Source organism: Anopheles funestus, chromosome 3RL (genome assembly GCF_943734845.2).
Source record: "Anopheles funestus chromosome 3RL, idAnoFuneDA-416_04, whole genome shotgun sequence".
In the NCBI taxonomy this organism is placed as follows: Eukaryota; Metazoa; Arthropoda; class Insecta; order Diptera; family Culicidae; genus Anopheles; species Anopheles funestus.
In genome coordinates this window covers 81,958,237-81,970,619 of record NC_064599.1, presented here as the reverse complement: position 1 = coordinate 81,970,619, position 12,383 = coordinate 81,958,237, and the positions used below count along the sequence as shown (strand labels likewise).

Here is a 12,383-nt window from a genome sequence, read left to right as displayed (position 1 = left end):
TAGGCAAAAGTTGGTGCAAAAATGAGGAAAATTTTACATTTTCTCAAACAGGGTATGGAACTTGCTTCCTCGAATAACTTCTGGCACAGACATCTGAGGGCATGGCCGTCCAAGAAGAAAATGTAGCCATTGGTGCCATCTATCGACCACAGGTTGAAGATTGGCGATCCGTTGGATACCGACCGAGTTATAGGCAAAACTTGGTGCAAAAATGAGGAAAATTTTACATTTTCTCAAACAGGGTAAGGAACTTGGTTCCTCGAATAACTTCTGGCACAGACATCTGAGGGCATGACCGTCCAAGAAGAAAATGTAGCCATTATTGCCATCTATCGACCACAGGTTAAAGATTGGCGATCCGTTGGATACCGACCGAGTTATAGGCAAAATTTGGTGAAAAAATGAGGAAAATTTTCATTTTTTTGTTGATTTTTTTTTTGATTTTTTTATTATTTTTTACTCTTTTTTTTGTTTAAAGCATTATTTGAGTGAAAAGAAACTCATTGCAACCAATTGGCATTAAAATAAATCAATTTGATTTTTTTTGCAAAATTTCTCAAAAAAATGGCAACGGGTACCCCTTATGAAATTTTCGAGTTGAAAAATTTTTTAAAATTTTTTTCTGATTTTTTATTCTTTTTTTAATTTACAGCACTATTTAAGTGAATAGAAACTTATTGCAACCACTTCGCATTAAATTAAATCAATTTAAAAAATTTTGCTAAATTTCCATACTAAGATCTTTTGAGGGCGTACCCTGTCCCATACGCAAGGCCAAAAACATCAGGTCAATCTGGCACATCGTCCCGCTAAAGAAACAAAGGAAGGAACGTGGGTTATACAACCGGAAAAACACGCATCGAGCCGAAGAAGTTTGTCCCAAACAGATTTATTTCAATTTGATTGCTTCTTATGTTCATTTTCCAGATTAGGTTTATGATAATATTAATAATATTTTTTTGTAACTTTCAGAGAACACGAGCTTCCGATAGTTTCCACCATGCTGCGCTTGGCGCTAGGAGCGGCGATAGCAGAAACTGTCAACACTGTCATCAATGTAACGGTATTTTTCTCCAAGGGACGCGCTGGATGGTTGTTCGCGAAGTGTTTCTACTGTTTTTCCGATAATCACAACGTTTGGTAAGATATTAAGTGAAAACTATCCATTCCCAGAGTAAAACCAACGTCTCTTTCATATTGCAGCAGCATGGATTACCAAAACCATGCCAGTGACAACACCGGCGGTGCAGGCGAGAGCAAGTGGTACCGGCGTGAACGATTGCACCAGCTAGCGCCGGAAAAGATCGATCTGAACCAGGATAAAATGATGCAGCATCTGACCTACAGTCATGGCAAAAATCATCAAGCCAATTTGGCACATCGTGCCGCGAAACAAGCGAAGGAAGCACCGTGAGTTGTACGACCGGAAAAACCACGCATCGAGCCGAAAAAGTTCGCCAAGATCGATCGCCCCGGTTATCAGGTGACGAAGCAGCACGATCGGGAGAATGGCCAACAGTCCTTGTCTTCCAAAGCGACTATCCGGAATTTACGGACGGTATTGTACCATCCGTTGTGATTGTAGAATCAGTTTATGTTCGTTTACGAACCACCATCGAAAAGATCGACCACCAGTCAAACACGGTAATTTCATATTTTAATGTATCTTTAAGTTTATTTTCCTCGTTATTTTAATGGATTTTATAGATAATAACTAATAATTAATTAATAATTTGTGATTTTCAGAGAAGACGAGCTTCCGCCAATTTCCACCATGAAACGCATGGCGCTAGCATCGGCGACAGCACGAACTGTCAGTGCTGTCATCAATGTCAAGCCATTTGTCTCCAAGGGACGCGCTGGATGGTTGTTCGCGAAGTGTTTCTACTGTTTTTCCGATAATCACAACGTTTGGTAAGATATTAAGTGAAAACTATCCATTCCCAGAGTAAAACCAACGTCTCCTTCATATTGCAGCAGCATGCATTATCAAAATCATGCCAGTGACAACACCGGCGGCGTAGGCGAGAGCAAGTGGTACCGGCGTGAACAATTGTACCAGCTAGCGCTGGAAAAGATCGATCTGAACCAGGATAAAATGATGCAGCATCTGACTCACAGTCATGGCAAAAATCATCAGGCCAACTTGGCACATTGTGCCGCGAAACAAGTGAAGGAAGCACCGTGAGTTATACGACCGGAAAAACCACGCATCGAGTCGAAAACGTTCGCCAAGATCGATCGCCCCGGTTATCAGGTGACGAAGCAGCACGATCGGAAGAATGGCCAACAGTCCTTGTCTTCCAAAGCGACTATCCGGAAATTACGGACGGTATTGTACCGCAGCATCGGTTTATGTTCGTTTACGAACCATCATCGAGATGATCGACCACCAGTCAAACACGGTAATTTCATATTTTAATTGATTTATAAATTTATTTTCCTCGTTATTTTAATGGATTATATAGATAATAACTAATAATTAATTATTTGTGATTTTCAGAGAAGACGAGCTTCCGCCAATTTCCACCATGAAATGAATGGCGCTAGCATCGGCGACAGCACGAACTGTCAGTGCTGTCATCAATGTCAAGCCATTTTTCTCCAAGGGACGCGCTGGATGGTTGTTCGCGAAGTGTTTCTACTGTTTTTCCGATAACTACAACATTTGGTAAGTTATTAAGTGAAAACTATCCATTCCCAGAGTAAAACCAACGTCTCTTTCATATTGCAGCAGCATGGATTACCAAAACCATGCCAGTGACAACACCGGCGGTGCAGGCGAGAGCAAGTGGTACCGGCGTGAACGATTGCACCAGCTAGCGCCGGAAAAGATCGATCTGAACCAGGATAAAACGATGCAGCATCTGACCTACAGTCATGGCAAAAATCATCAAGCCAATTTGGCACATCGTGCCGCGAAACAAGCGAAGGAAGCACCGTGAGTTGTACGACCGGAAAAACCACGCATCGAGCCGAAAAAGTTCGCCAAGATCGATCGCCCCGGTTATCAGGTGACGAAGCAGCACGATCGGGAGAATGGCCAACAGTCCTTGTCTTCCAAAGCGACTATCCGGAATTTACGGACGGTATTGTACCATCCGTTGTGATTGTAGAATCAGTTTATGTTCGTTTACGAACCACCATCGAAAAGATCGACCACCAGTCAAACACGGTAATTTCATATTTTAATGTATCTTTAAGTTTATTTTCCTCGTTATTTTAATGGATTTTATAGATAATAACTAATAATTAATTAATAATTTGTGATTTTCAGAGAAGACGAGCTTCCGCCAATTTCCACCATGAAACGCATGGCGCTAGCATCGGCGACAGCACGAACTGTCAGTGCTGTCATCAATGTCAAGCCATTTGTCTCCAAGGGACGCGCTGGATGGTTGTTCGCGAAGTGTTTCTACTGTTTTTCCGATAATCACAACGTTTGGTAAGATATTAAGTGAAAACTATCCATTCCCAGAGTAAAACCAACGTCTCCTTCATATTGCAGCAGCATGCATTATCAAAATCATGCCAGTGACAACACCGGCGGCGTAGGCGAGAGCAAGTGGTACCGGCGTGAACAATTGTACCAGCTAGCGCTGGAAAAGATCGATCTGAACCAGGATAAAATGATGCAGCATCTGACTCACAGTCATGGCAAAAATCATCAGGCCAACTTGGCACATTGTGCCGCGAAACAAGTGAAGGAAGCACCGTGAGTTATACGACCGGAAAAACCACGCATCGAGTCGAAAACGTTCGCCAAGATCGATCGCCCCGGTTATCAGGTGACGAAGCAGCACGATCGGAAGAATGGCCAACAGTCCTTGTCTTCCAAAGCGACTATCCGGAAATTACGGACGGTATTGTACCGCAGCATCGGTTTATGTTCGTTTACGAACCATCATCGAGATGATCGACCACCAGTCAAACACGGTAATTTCATATTTTAATTGATTTATAAATTTATTTTCCTCGTTATTTTAATGGATTATATAGATAATAACTAATAATTAATTATTTGTGATTTTCAGAGAAGACGAGCTTCCGCCAATTTCCACCATGAAATGAATGGCGCTAGCATCGGCGACAGCACGAACTGTCAGTGCTGTCATCAATGTCAAGCCATTTTTCTCCAAGGGACGCGCTGGATGGTTGTTCGCGAAGTGTTTCTACTGTTTTTCCGATAACTACAACATTTGGTAAGTTATTAAGTGAAAACTATCCATTCCCAGAGTAAAACCAACGTCTCTTTCATATTGCAGCAGCATGGATTACCAAAACCATGCCAGTGACAACACCGGCGGTGCAGGCGAGAGCAAGTGGTACCGGCGTGAACGATTGCACCAGCTAGCGCCGGAAAAGATCGATCTGAACCAGGATAAAACGATGCAGCATCTGACCTACAGTCATGGCAAAAATCATCAAGCCAATTTGGCACATCGTGCCGCGAAACAAGCGAAGGAAGCACCGTGAGTTGTACGACCGGAAAAACCACGCATCGAGCCGAAAAAGTTCGCCAAGATCGATCGCCCCGGTTATCAGGTGACGAAGCAGCACGATCGGGAGAATGGCCAACAGTCCTTGTCTTCCAAAGCGACTATCCGGAATTTACGGACGGTATTGTACCATCCGTTGTGATTGTAGAATCAGTTTATGTTCGTTTACGAACCACCATCGAAAAGATCGACCACCAGTCAAACACGGTAATTTCATATTTTAATGTATCTTTAAGTTTATTTTCCTCGTTATTTTAATGGATTTTATAGATAATAACTAATAATTAATTAATAATTTGTGATTTTCAGAGAAGACGAGCTTCCGCCAATTTCCACCATGAAACGCATGGCGCTAGCATCGGCGACAGCACGAACTGTCAGTGCTGTCATCAATGTCAAGCCATTTGTCTCCAAGGGACGCGCTGGATGGTTGTTCGCGAAGTGTTTCTACTGTTTTTCCGATAATCACAACGTTTGGTAAGATATTAAGTGAAAACTATCCATTCCCAGAGTAAAACCAACGTCTCCTTCATATTGCAGCAGCATGCATTATCAAAATCATGCCAGTGACAACACCGGCGGCGTAGGCGAGAGCAAATGGTACCGGCGTCAACGATTGCACCAGCTAGCGCCGGAAAAGATCGATCTGAACAAGGATATCTACTAAGATCCAACGAGGGCATCATCTGTCCTACCCGCGAGGTGAAAAGCATCAGGTCAATCTGGCTCATCGTGCCGTGAAAGAAAGGAAGGGAGCACCGTCGTTGATAAAACTGGGAAAGAAACGAATCGATCCGAAAAAGTGTGTTAAGATCGGTACCGCGGCTTCGGTTTATTTCCGCTTAGGTACAAAAAATCGTAACTGGACCGTGCCACTGAAAGAAAAACACAAAATGAATTTTCCTACAGTTTTCTTAACGCCGGAAGCGAAGAAAATTCCGCCACCGAATGAGCACCGTAAGTTGATATTTAATCCGGTTCCGCCACCGCCGACAAACGTAAAGCGAGTGCAAATTGACTAACGTCCGGATATGGATGTAGAACTGATGTAAAATCATAATTTACAATAATAAAATGGTTGTATGTGTGTAAATTTATTTATTGAAATAATAAAAATCTGGATTTTTAATAATTTTTTGATATATTCCGGTCGACAAAAACGAAAGAAACTAACGAAAAATAAGTTAAAACACCAAGAGAGCATCCCTAAAAGAGGTAACATTAACCGCTGTTCGATTTGCAAGAAACTGAAAAATTCCGAAAACGAACACCAAAAACGACTTTTTACACCAAGAGAGCATCCAATCGAGGAGGTAACATCGAACTGGTACTGAAAAGCTTCCGCTAGCCTCCGCGATGCTATAATGGCGCTAATTAATTTTAGCGCCACCTACACTATGGTGGAGAATAGTGGAAGCTGCTAATTAAAAATGCTTTTAGCGCCACTTTGGCAACTGTGGAGACTAGCGGAAGCATTTTACCAGTTCGATGTTACCTCCTCGATTGGATGCTCTCTTGGTGTCGAAAGTCGTTTTTGGTGTTCGTTTTCGGAATTTTTCCGTTTCTTGCAAATCGGATTGCGGTTAATGTTACCTCTTTGAGGGATGCTCTCTTGGTGTTTTAACTTATTTTTCGTTAGTTTCTTTGGTTTTTGTCGACCGGAATATATCAAAAAATTATTAAAAATCCAGATTTTTATTATTTCAATGAAAAAATTTACAAACATACAACCATTTTATTATTGTAAATTATGATTTTACATCAGTTTTACATCCACATCCGGACCTAAATCAATCTGCACTCGCTTTATATATGTCGGCGGTGGCGGAACCGGATTAAATATCAGCTTACGGTGCTCATTCGGTGGCGGAATTTTCTTCGCTTCCGGCGTTAAGAAAAACTGTAGGAAAAATCGTTTTGTGATTTTCTTTCAGTGGCACGGTCCAGTTACGATCTTTTGTACCTAAGCGAAAATAAACCGATGCCGCGGTGCCGATCTTAACACACTTTTTCGGGTCGATTCGTTTCTTTCCCAGCTATATCAACGGCGGTGCTTCCTTCGTTTCTTTCACGGCACGACGTGCCAGATTAACCTGATGCTTTTCACTCCGCGTGTGGGACAGATGCTGTCCTGGTTGCATGATAGTAGGTATCCTTGTTTAGATCGTAAGCGGAAATAAATCGAAGCCGCTCTACCGATCTTAACACACTTTTTCGGATCGACGCGTATCTTTCTGAGTTATATCAACGACGGTGCTTCCTTTGTTTCTTTCACGGCACGATGAGCCAGATTGGCCTGATGCTTTTCACCCCGCGTGTGGGACAGATGATGCCCTCGTTGGATCTTAGTAGATATCCTTGTTCAGATCGATCTTTTCCGGCGCTAGCTGGCACAATCGATCACGCCGGTACCACTTGCTCTCGCCTACGCCGCCGGTGTTGTCGCTGGCATGGTTTTGGTAATCCATGCTGCTGCAATATGAAAGAGACGTTGGTTTTACTCTGGGAATGGATAGTTTTCACTTAATATCTTACCAAACGTTGTGATTATCGGAAAAACAGTAGAAACACTTCGCGAACAACCATCCAGCGCGTCCCTTGGAGACAAATGGCTTGACATTGATGACAGCACTGACAGTTCGTGCTGTCGCCGATGCTAGCGCCATTCATTTCATGGTGGAAATTGGCGGAAGCTCGTCTTCTCTGAAAATCACAAATTATTAATTAATTATTAGTTATTATCTATAAAATCCATTAAAATAACGAGGAAAATAAACTTAAAAATACATTAAAATATGAAATTACCGTGTTTGACTGGTGGTCGATCTTTTCGATGGTGGTTCGTAAACGAACATAAACCGATGCCGCGGTACAATACCGTCCGTAAATTCCGGATAGTCGCTTTGGAAGACAAGGACTGTTGCCCATTCTCCGCATCGTGCTGCTTCGTCACCTGATAACCGGGGCGATCGATCTTGGCGAACGTTTTCGACTCGATGCGTGGTTTTTCCGGTCGTATAACTCACGGTGCTTCCTTCACTTGTTTCGCGGCACAATGTGCCAAGTTGGCCTGATGATTTTTGCCATGACTGTGAGTCAGATGCTGCATCATTTTATCCTGGTTCAGATCGATCTTTTCCGATCATTGATCCGATCGATCATTGATGACAGCACTGACAGTTCGTGCTGTCGCCGATGCTAGCGCCATGCGTTTCATGGTGGAAATTGGCGGAAGCTCGTCTTCTCTGAAAATCACAAATTATTAATTAATTATTAGTTATTATCTATAAAATCCATTAAAATAACGAGGAAAATAAACTTAAAAATACATTAAAATATGAAATTACCGTGTTTGACTGGTGGTCGATCTTTTCGATGGTGGTTCGTAAACGAACATAAACTGATGCTACAATCACAACGGATGGTACAATACCGTCCGTAAATTCCGGATAGTCGCTTTGGAAGACAAGGACTGTTGGCCATTCTCCCGATCGTGCTGCTTCGTCACCTGATAACCGGGGCGATCGATCTTGGCGAACGTTTTCGACTCGATGCGTGGTTTTTCCGGTCGTATAACTCACGGTGCTTCCTTCACTTGTTTCGCGGCACAATGTGCCAAGTTGGCCTGATGATTTTTGCCATGACTGTGAGTCAGATGCTGCATCATTTTATCCTTGTTCAGATCGATCTTTTCCGGCGCTAGCTGGTGCAATCGTTGACGCCGGTACCACTTGCTCTCGCCTACGCCGCCGGTGTTGTCGCTGGCATGGTTTTGGTAATCCATGCTGCTGCAATATGAAAGAGACGTTGGTTTTACTCTGGGAATGGATAGTTTTCACTTAATAACTTACCAAATGTTGTAGTTATCGGAAAAACAGTAGAAACACTTCGCGAACAACCATCCAGCGCGTCCCTTGGAGAAAAATGGCTTGACATTGATGACAGCACTGGCAGTTCATGCTGTCGCCGATGCTAGCGCCATTCATTTTATGGTGGAAATTGGCGGAAGCTCGTCTTCTCTGAAAATCACAAATTATTAATTAATTATTAGTTATTATCTATAAAATCCATTAAAATAACGAGGAAAATAAACTTAAAAATCCAATAAAATATGAAATTACCGTGTTTGACTGGTGGTCGATCTTTTCGATGGTGGTTCGTAAACGAACATAAACCGATGCCGCGGTACAATACCGTCCGTAAATTCCGGATAGTCGCTTTGGAAGACAAGGACTGTTGGCCATTCTCCGCATCGTGCTGCTTCGTCACCTGATAACCGGGGCGATCGATCTTGGCGAACGTTTTCGACTCGATGCGTGGTTTTTCCGGTCGTATAACTCACGGTGCTTCCTTCACTTGTTTCGCGGCACAATGTGCCAAGTTGGCCTGATGATTTTTGCCATGACTGTAGGTCAGATGCTGCATCATTTTATCCTGGTTCAGATCGATCTTTTCCGGCGCTAGCTGGTGCAATTGTTCACGCCGGTACCACTTGCTCTCGCCTACGCCGCCGGTGTTGTCACTGGCATGCTTTGATAATGCATGCTGCTGCAATATGAAGGAGACGTTGGTTTTACTCTGGGAATGGATAGTTTTCACTTAATAACTTACCAAATGTTGTAGTTATCGGAAAAACAGTAGAAATATTTCGCTAGCAACCAACCAACGCGTCCTTTGGAGAAAAATACCGTTACATTGATGACAGTGTTGACAGTTTCTGCTATCGCCGCTCCTAGCGCCAAGCGCAGCATGGTGGAAACTATCGGAAGCTCGTGTTCTCTGAAAGTTACAAAAAAATATTATTAATATTATCATAAACCTAATCTGGAAAATGAACATAAGAAGCAATCAAATTGAAATAAATCTGTTTGGGACAAACTTCTTCGGCTCGATGCGTGTTTTTCCGGTTGTATAACCCACGTTCCTTCCTTTGTTTCTTTAGCGGGACGATGTGCCAGATTGACCTGATGTTTTTGGCCTTGCGTATGGGACAGGGTACGCCCTCAAAAGATCTTAGTATGGAAATTTAGCAAAATTTTTTAAATTGATTTAATTTAATGCGAAGTGGTTGCAATAAGTTTCTATTCACTTAAATAGTGCTGTAAATTAAAAAAAGAATAAAAAATCAGAAAAAAATTTTAAAAAATTTTTCAACTCGAAAATTTCATAAGGGGTACCCCTTGCCATTTTTTTGAGAAATTTGGCAAAAAAATTTAAATTGATTTATTTTAATGCCAATTGGTTGCAATGACTTTCTTTTCACTCAAATAATGCTTAAAATTAAAAAAGAGTAAAAAATCTGAAAAAATTGAAAAAAATATAAAAATTTGAAAATTTCATAAGACTCCATTTTGCACCAAATTTTGCCTATAACTCGGTCGGTATCCAACGGATCGCCAATCTTTAACCTGTGGTCGATAGATGGCAACAATGGCTACATTTTCTTCTTGGACGGCCATGCCCTCAGATGTCTGTGCCAGAAGTTATTTGAGGAACCAAGTTCCTTACCCTGTTTGAGAAAATGTAAAATTTTCCTCATTTTTGCACCAACTTTTGCCTATAACTCGGTCGGTATCCAACGGATCGCCAATCTTTAACCTGTGGTCGATAGATGGCAACAATGGCTACATTTTCTTCTTGGACGGCCATGCCCTCAGATGTCTGTGCCAGAAGTTATTCGAGGAACCAAGTTCCTTACCCTGTTTGAGAAAATGTAAAATTTTCCTCATTTTTGCACCAACTTTTGCCTATAACTCGGTCGGTATCCAACGGATCGCCAATCTTTAACCTGTGGTCGATAGATGGCAACAATGGCTACATTTTCTTCTTGGACGGCCATGCCCTCAGATGTCTGTGCCAGAAGTTATTCGAGGAACCAAGTTCCTTACCCTGTTTGAGAAAATGTAAAATTTTCTTCATTTTTGAGTAATTTAGCAAAATTGAAAAATGTGGTATATTTTAATGCGAATTTTGTTGCAATAAGTTTCTTTTCACTTAAATAGTGCTTTAAATTAAAAAAAGAGTAAAAAATCAGAAAAAAAATTTTAAAAAATTTTCAACTCGAAAATTTCATAAGGGGTACCCCTTGCCATTTTTTTGAGAAATTTGGCAAAAAAATTTAAATTGATTTATTTTAATGCCAATTGGTTGCAATGACTTTCTTTTCACTCAAATAATGCTTAAAATTAAAAAAAGAGTAAAAAATCTGAAAAAATTGAAAAAAATATAAAAGTTTGAAAATTTCATAAGGCACATTTTTGCACCAAATTTTGCCTATAACTCGGTCGGTATCCAACGGATCACCAATCTTTAACCTGTGGTCGATAGATGGCAACAATGGCTACAATTTCTTCTTGAACGGCCTTGCCCTCAGATGTCTGTGCCAGAAGTTATTTGAGGAACCAAGTTCCTTACCCTGTTTGAGAAAATATAAAATTTTCCTCATTTTTGCACCAACTTTTGCCTATAACGCGGTCGGTATCCAACCGATCGCCAATCTTCAACCTGTGGTCGATAGATGGCAACAATGGCTACATTTTCTTCTTGGACGGCCATGCCCTCAGATGTCTGTGCCAGAAGTTATTCGAGGAACCAAGTTCCTTACCCTGTTTGAGAAAATGTAAAATTTTCCTCATTTTTGCACCAACTTTTGCCTATAACTCGGTCGGTATCCAACGGATCGCCAATCTTTAACCTGTGGTCGATAGATGGCAACAATGGCTACATTTTCTTCTTGGACGGCCATGCCCTCAGATGTCTGTGCCAGAAGTTATTCGAGGAACCAAGTTCCTTACCCTGTTTGAGAAAATGTAAAATTTTCTTCATTTTTGAGTAATTTAGCAAAATTGAAAAATGTGGTATATTTTAATGCGAATTTTGTTGCAATAAGTTTCTTTTCACTTAAATAGTGCTTTAAATTAAAAAAAGAGTAAAAAATCAGAAAAAAAATTTTAAAAAATTTTCAACTCGAAAATTTCATAAGGGGTACCCCTTGCCATTTTTTTGAGAAATTTGGCAAAAAAATTTAAATTGATTTATTTTAATGCCAATTGGTTGCAATGACTTTCTTTTCACTCAAATAATGCTTAAAATTAAAAAAAGAGTAAAAAATCTGAAAAAATTGAAAAAAATATAAAAGTTTGAAAATTTCATAAGGCACATTTTTGCACCAAATTTTGCCTATAACTCGGTCGGTATCCAACGGATCACCAATCTTTAACCTGTGGTCGATAGATGGCAACAATGGCTACAATTTCTTCTTGAACGGCCTTGCCCTCAGATGTCTGTGCCAGAAGTTATTTGAGGAACCAAGTTCCTTACCCTGTTTGAGAAAATATAAAATTTTCCTCATTTTTGCACCAACTTTTGCCTATAACGCGGTCGGTATCCAACCGATCGCCAATCTTCAACCTGTGGTCGATAGATGGCACCAAGGGCTACATTTTCTTCTTGGACGGCCATGCCCTCAGATGTCTGTGCCAGAAGTTATTCGAGGAACCAAGTTCCTTACCCTGTTTGAGAAAATGTAAAATTTTCCTCATTTTTGCACCAACTTTTGCCTATAACTCGGTCGGTATCCAACGGATCGCCAATCTTTAACCTGTGGTCGATAGATGGCAACAATGGCTACATTTTCTTCTTGGACGGCCATGCCCTCAGATGTCTGTGCCAGAAGTTATTCGAGGAACCAAGTTCCTTACCCTGTTTGAGAAAATGTAAAATTTTCCTCATTTTTGAGTAATTTAGCAAAATTGAAAAATGTGGTATATTTTAATGCGAATTTTGTTGCAATAAGTTTCTTTTCACTTAAATAGTGCTTTAAATTAAAAAAAGAGTAAAAAATCAGAAAAAAAATTTTAAAAAATTTTCAACTCGAAAATTTCA

The 12,383-nt window shown here is 40.9% G+C and overlaps 2 protein-coding genes across 45 annotated transcripts in view; one reads left to right on the top strand and one right to left on the bottom strand.

The window, feature by feature from the left end:
• The first annotated feature begins 445 nt into the window (after positions 1-445).
• The window catches only part of LOC125771829 (splicing factor 3A subunit 2-like), a 227,593-nt gene continuing 215,655 nt past the window's right edge, over positions 446-12,383 (top strand). For 2 of the 43 annotated variants that reach the window (XR_007419365.1, XR_007419368.1), the window contains exons 1-8: positions 1,022-1,140; positions 1,204-1,644; positions 1,747-1,914; positions 2,735-3,175; positions 3,278-3,445; positions 4,266-4,706; positions 4,809-4,976; positions 5,040-5,215. The gene's annotated coding sequence lies outside the window, so the exon portion shown is untranslated. Of the gene's footprint in view, positions 1,141-1,203; positions 1,645-1,746; positions 1,915-2,257; positions 2,406-2,503; positions 2,672-2,734; positions 3,176-3,277; positions 3,446-3,508; positions 3,762-3,788; positions 3,937-4,034; positions 4,203-4,265; positions 4,707-4,808; positions 4,977-5,039; positions 5,523-12,383 lie in introns of those variants that run through there. The other 41 variants (XR_007419378.1, XR_007419359.1, XR_007419387.1 and 38 more) reach the window with 39 other exon arrangements.
• The window catches only part of LOC125771824 (uncharacterized), a 225,059-nt gene continuing 218,887 nt past the window's right edge, over positions 6,212-12,383 (bottom strand). Inside the window, exons 5-6 of one of the 2 annotated variants that reach the window (XM_049442900.1) lie at positions 8,351-8,518; positions 6,212-6,971 (exon numbers count right to left, since the gene is read on the bottom strand). In XM_049442900.1, coding sequence (XP_049298857.1) covers positions 8,487-8,518 — 32 coding nt within the window. In that variant the 3' untranslated portion in view covers positions 6,212-6,971; positions 8,351-8,486. Of the gene's footprint in view, positions 6,972-7,658; positions 7,745-7,846; positions 8,288-8,350; positions 8,519-12,383 lie in introns of those variants that run through there. The other variant, XM_049442899.1, reaches the window with a different exon arrangement.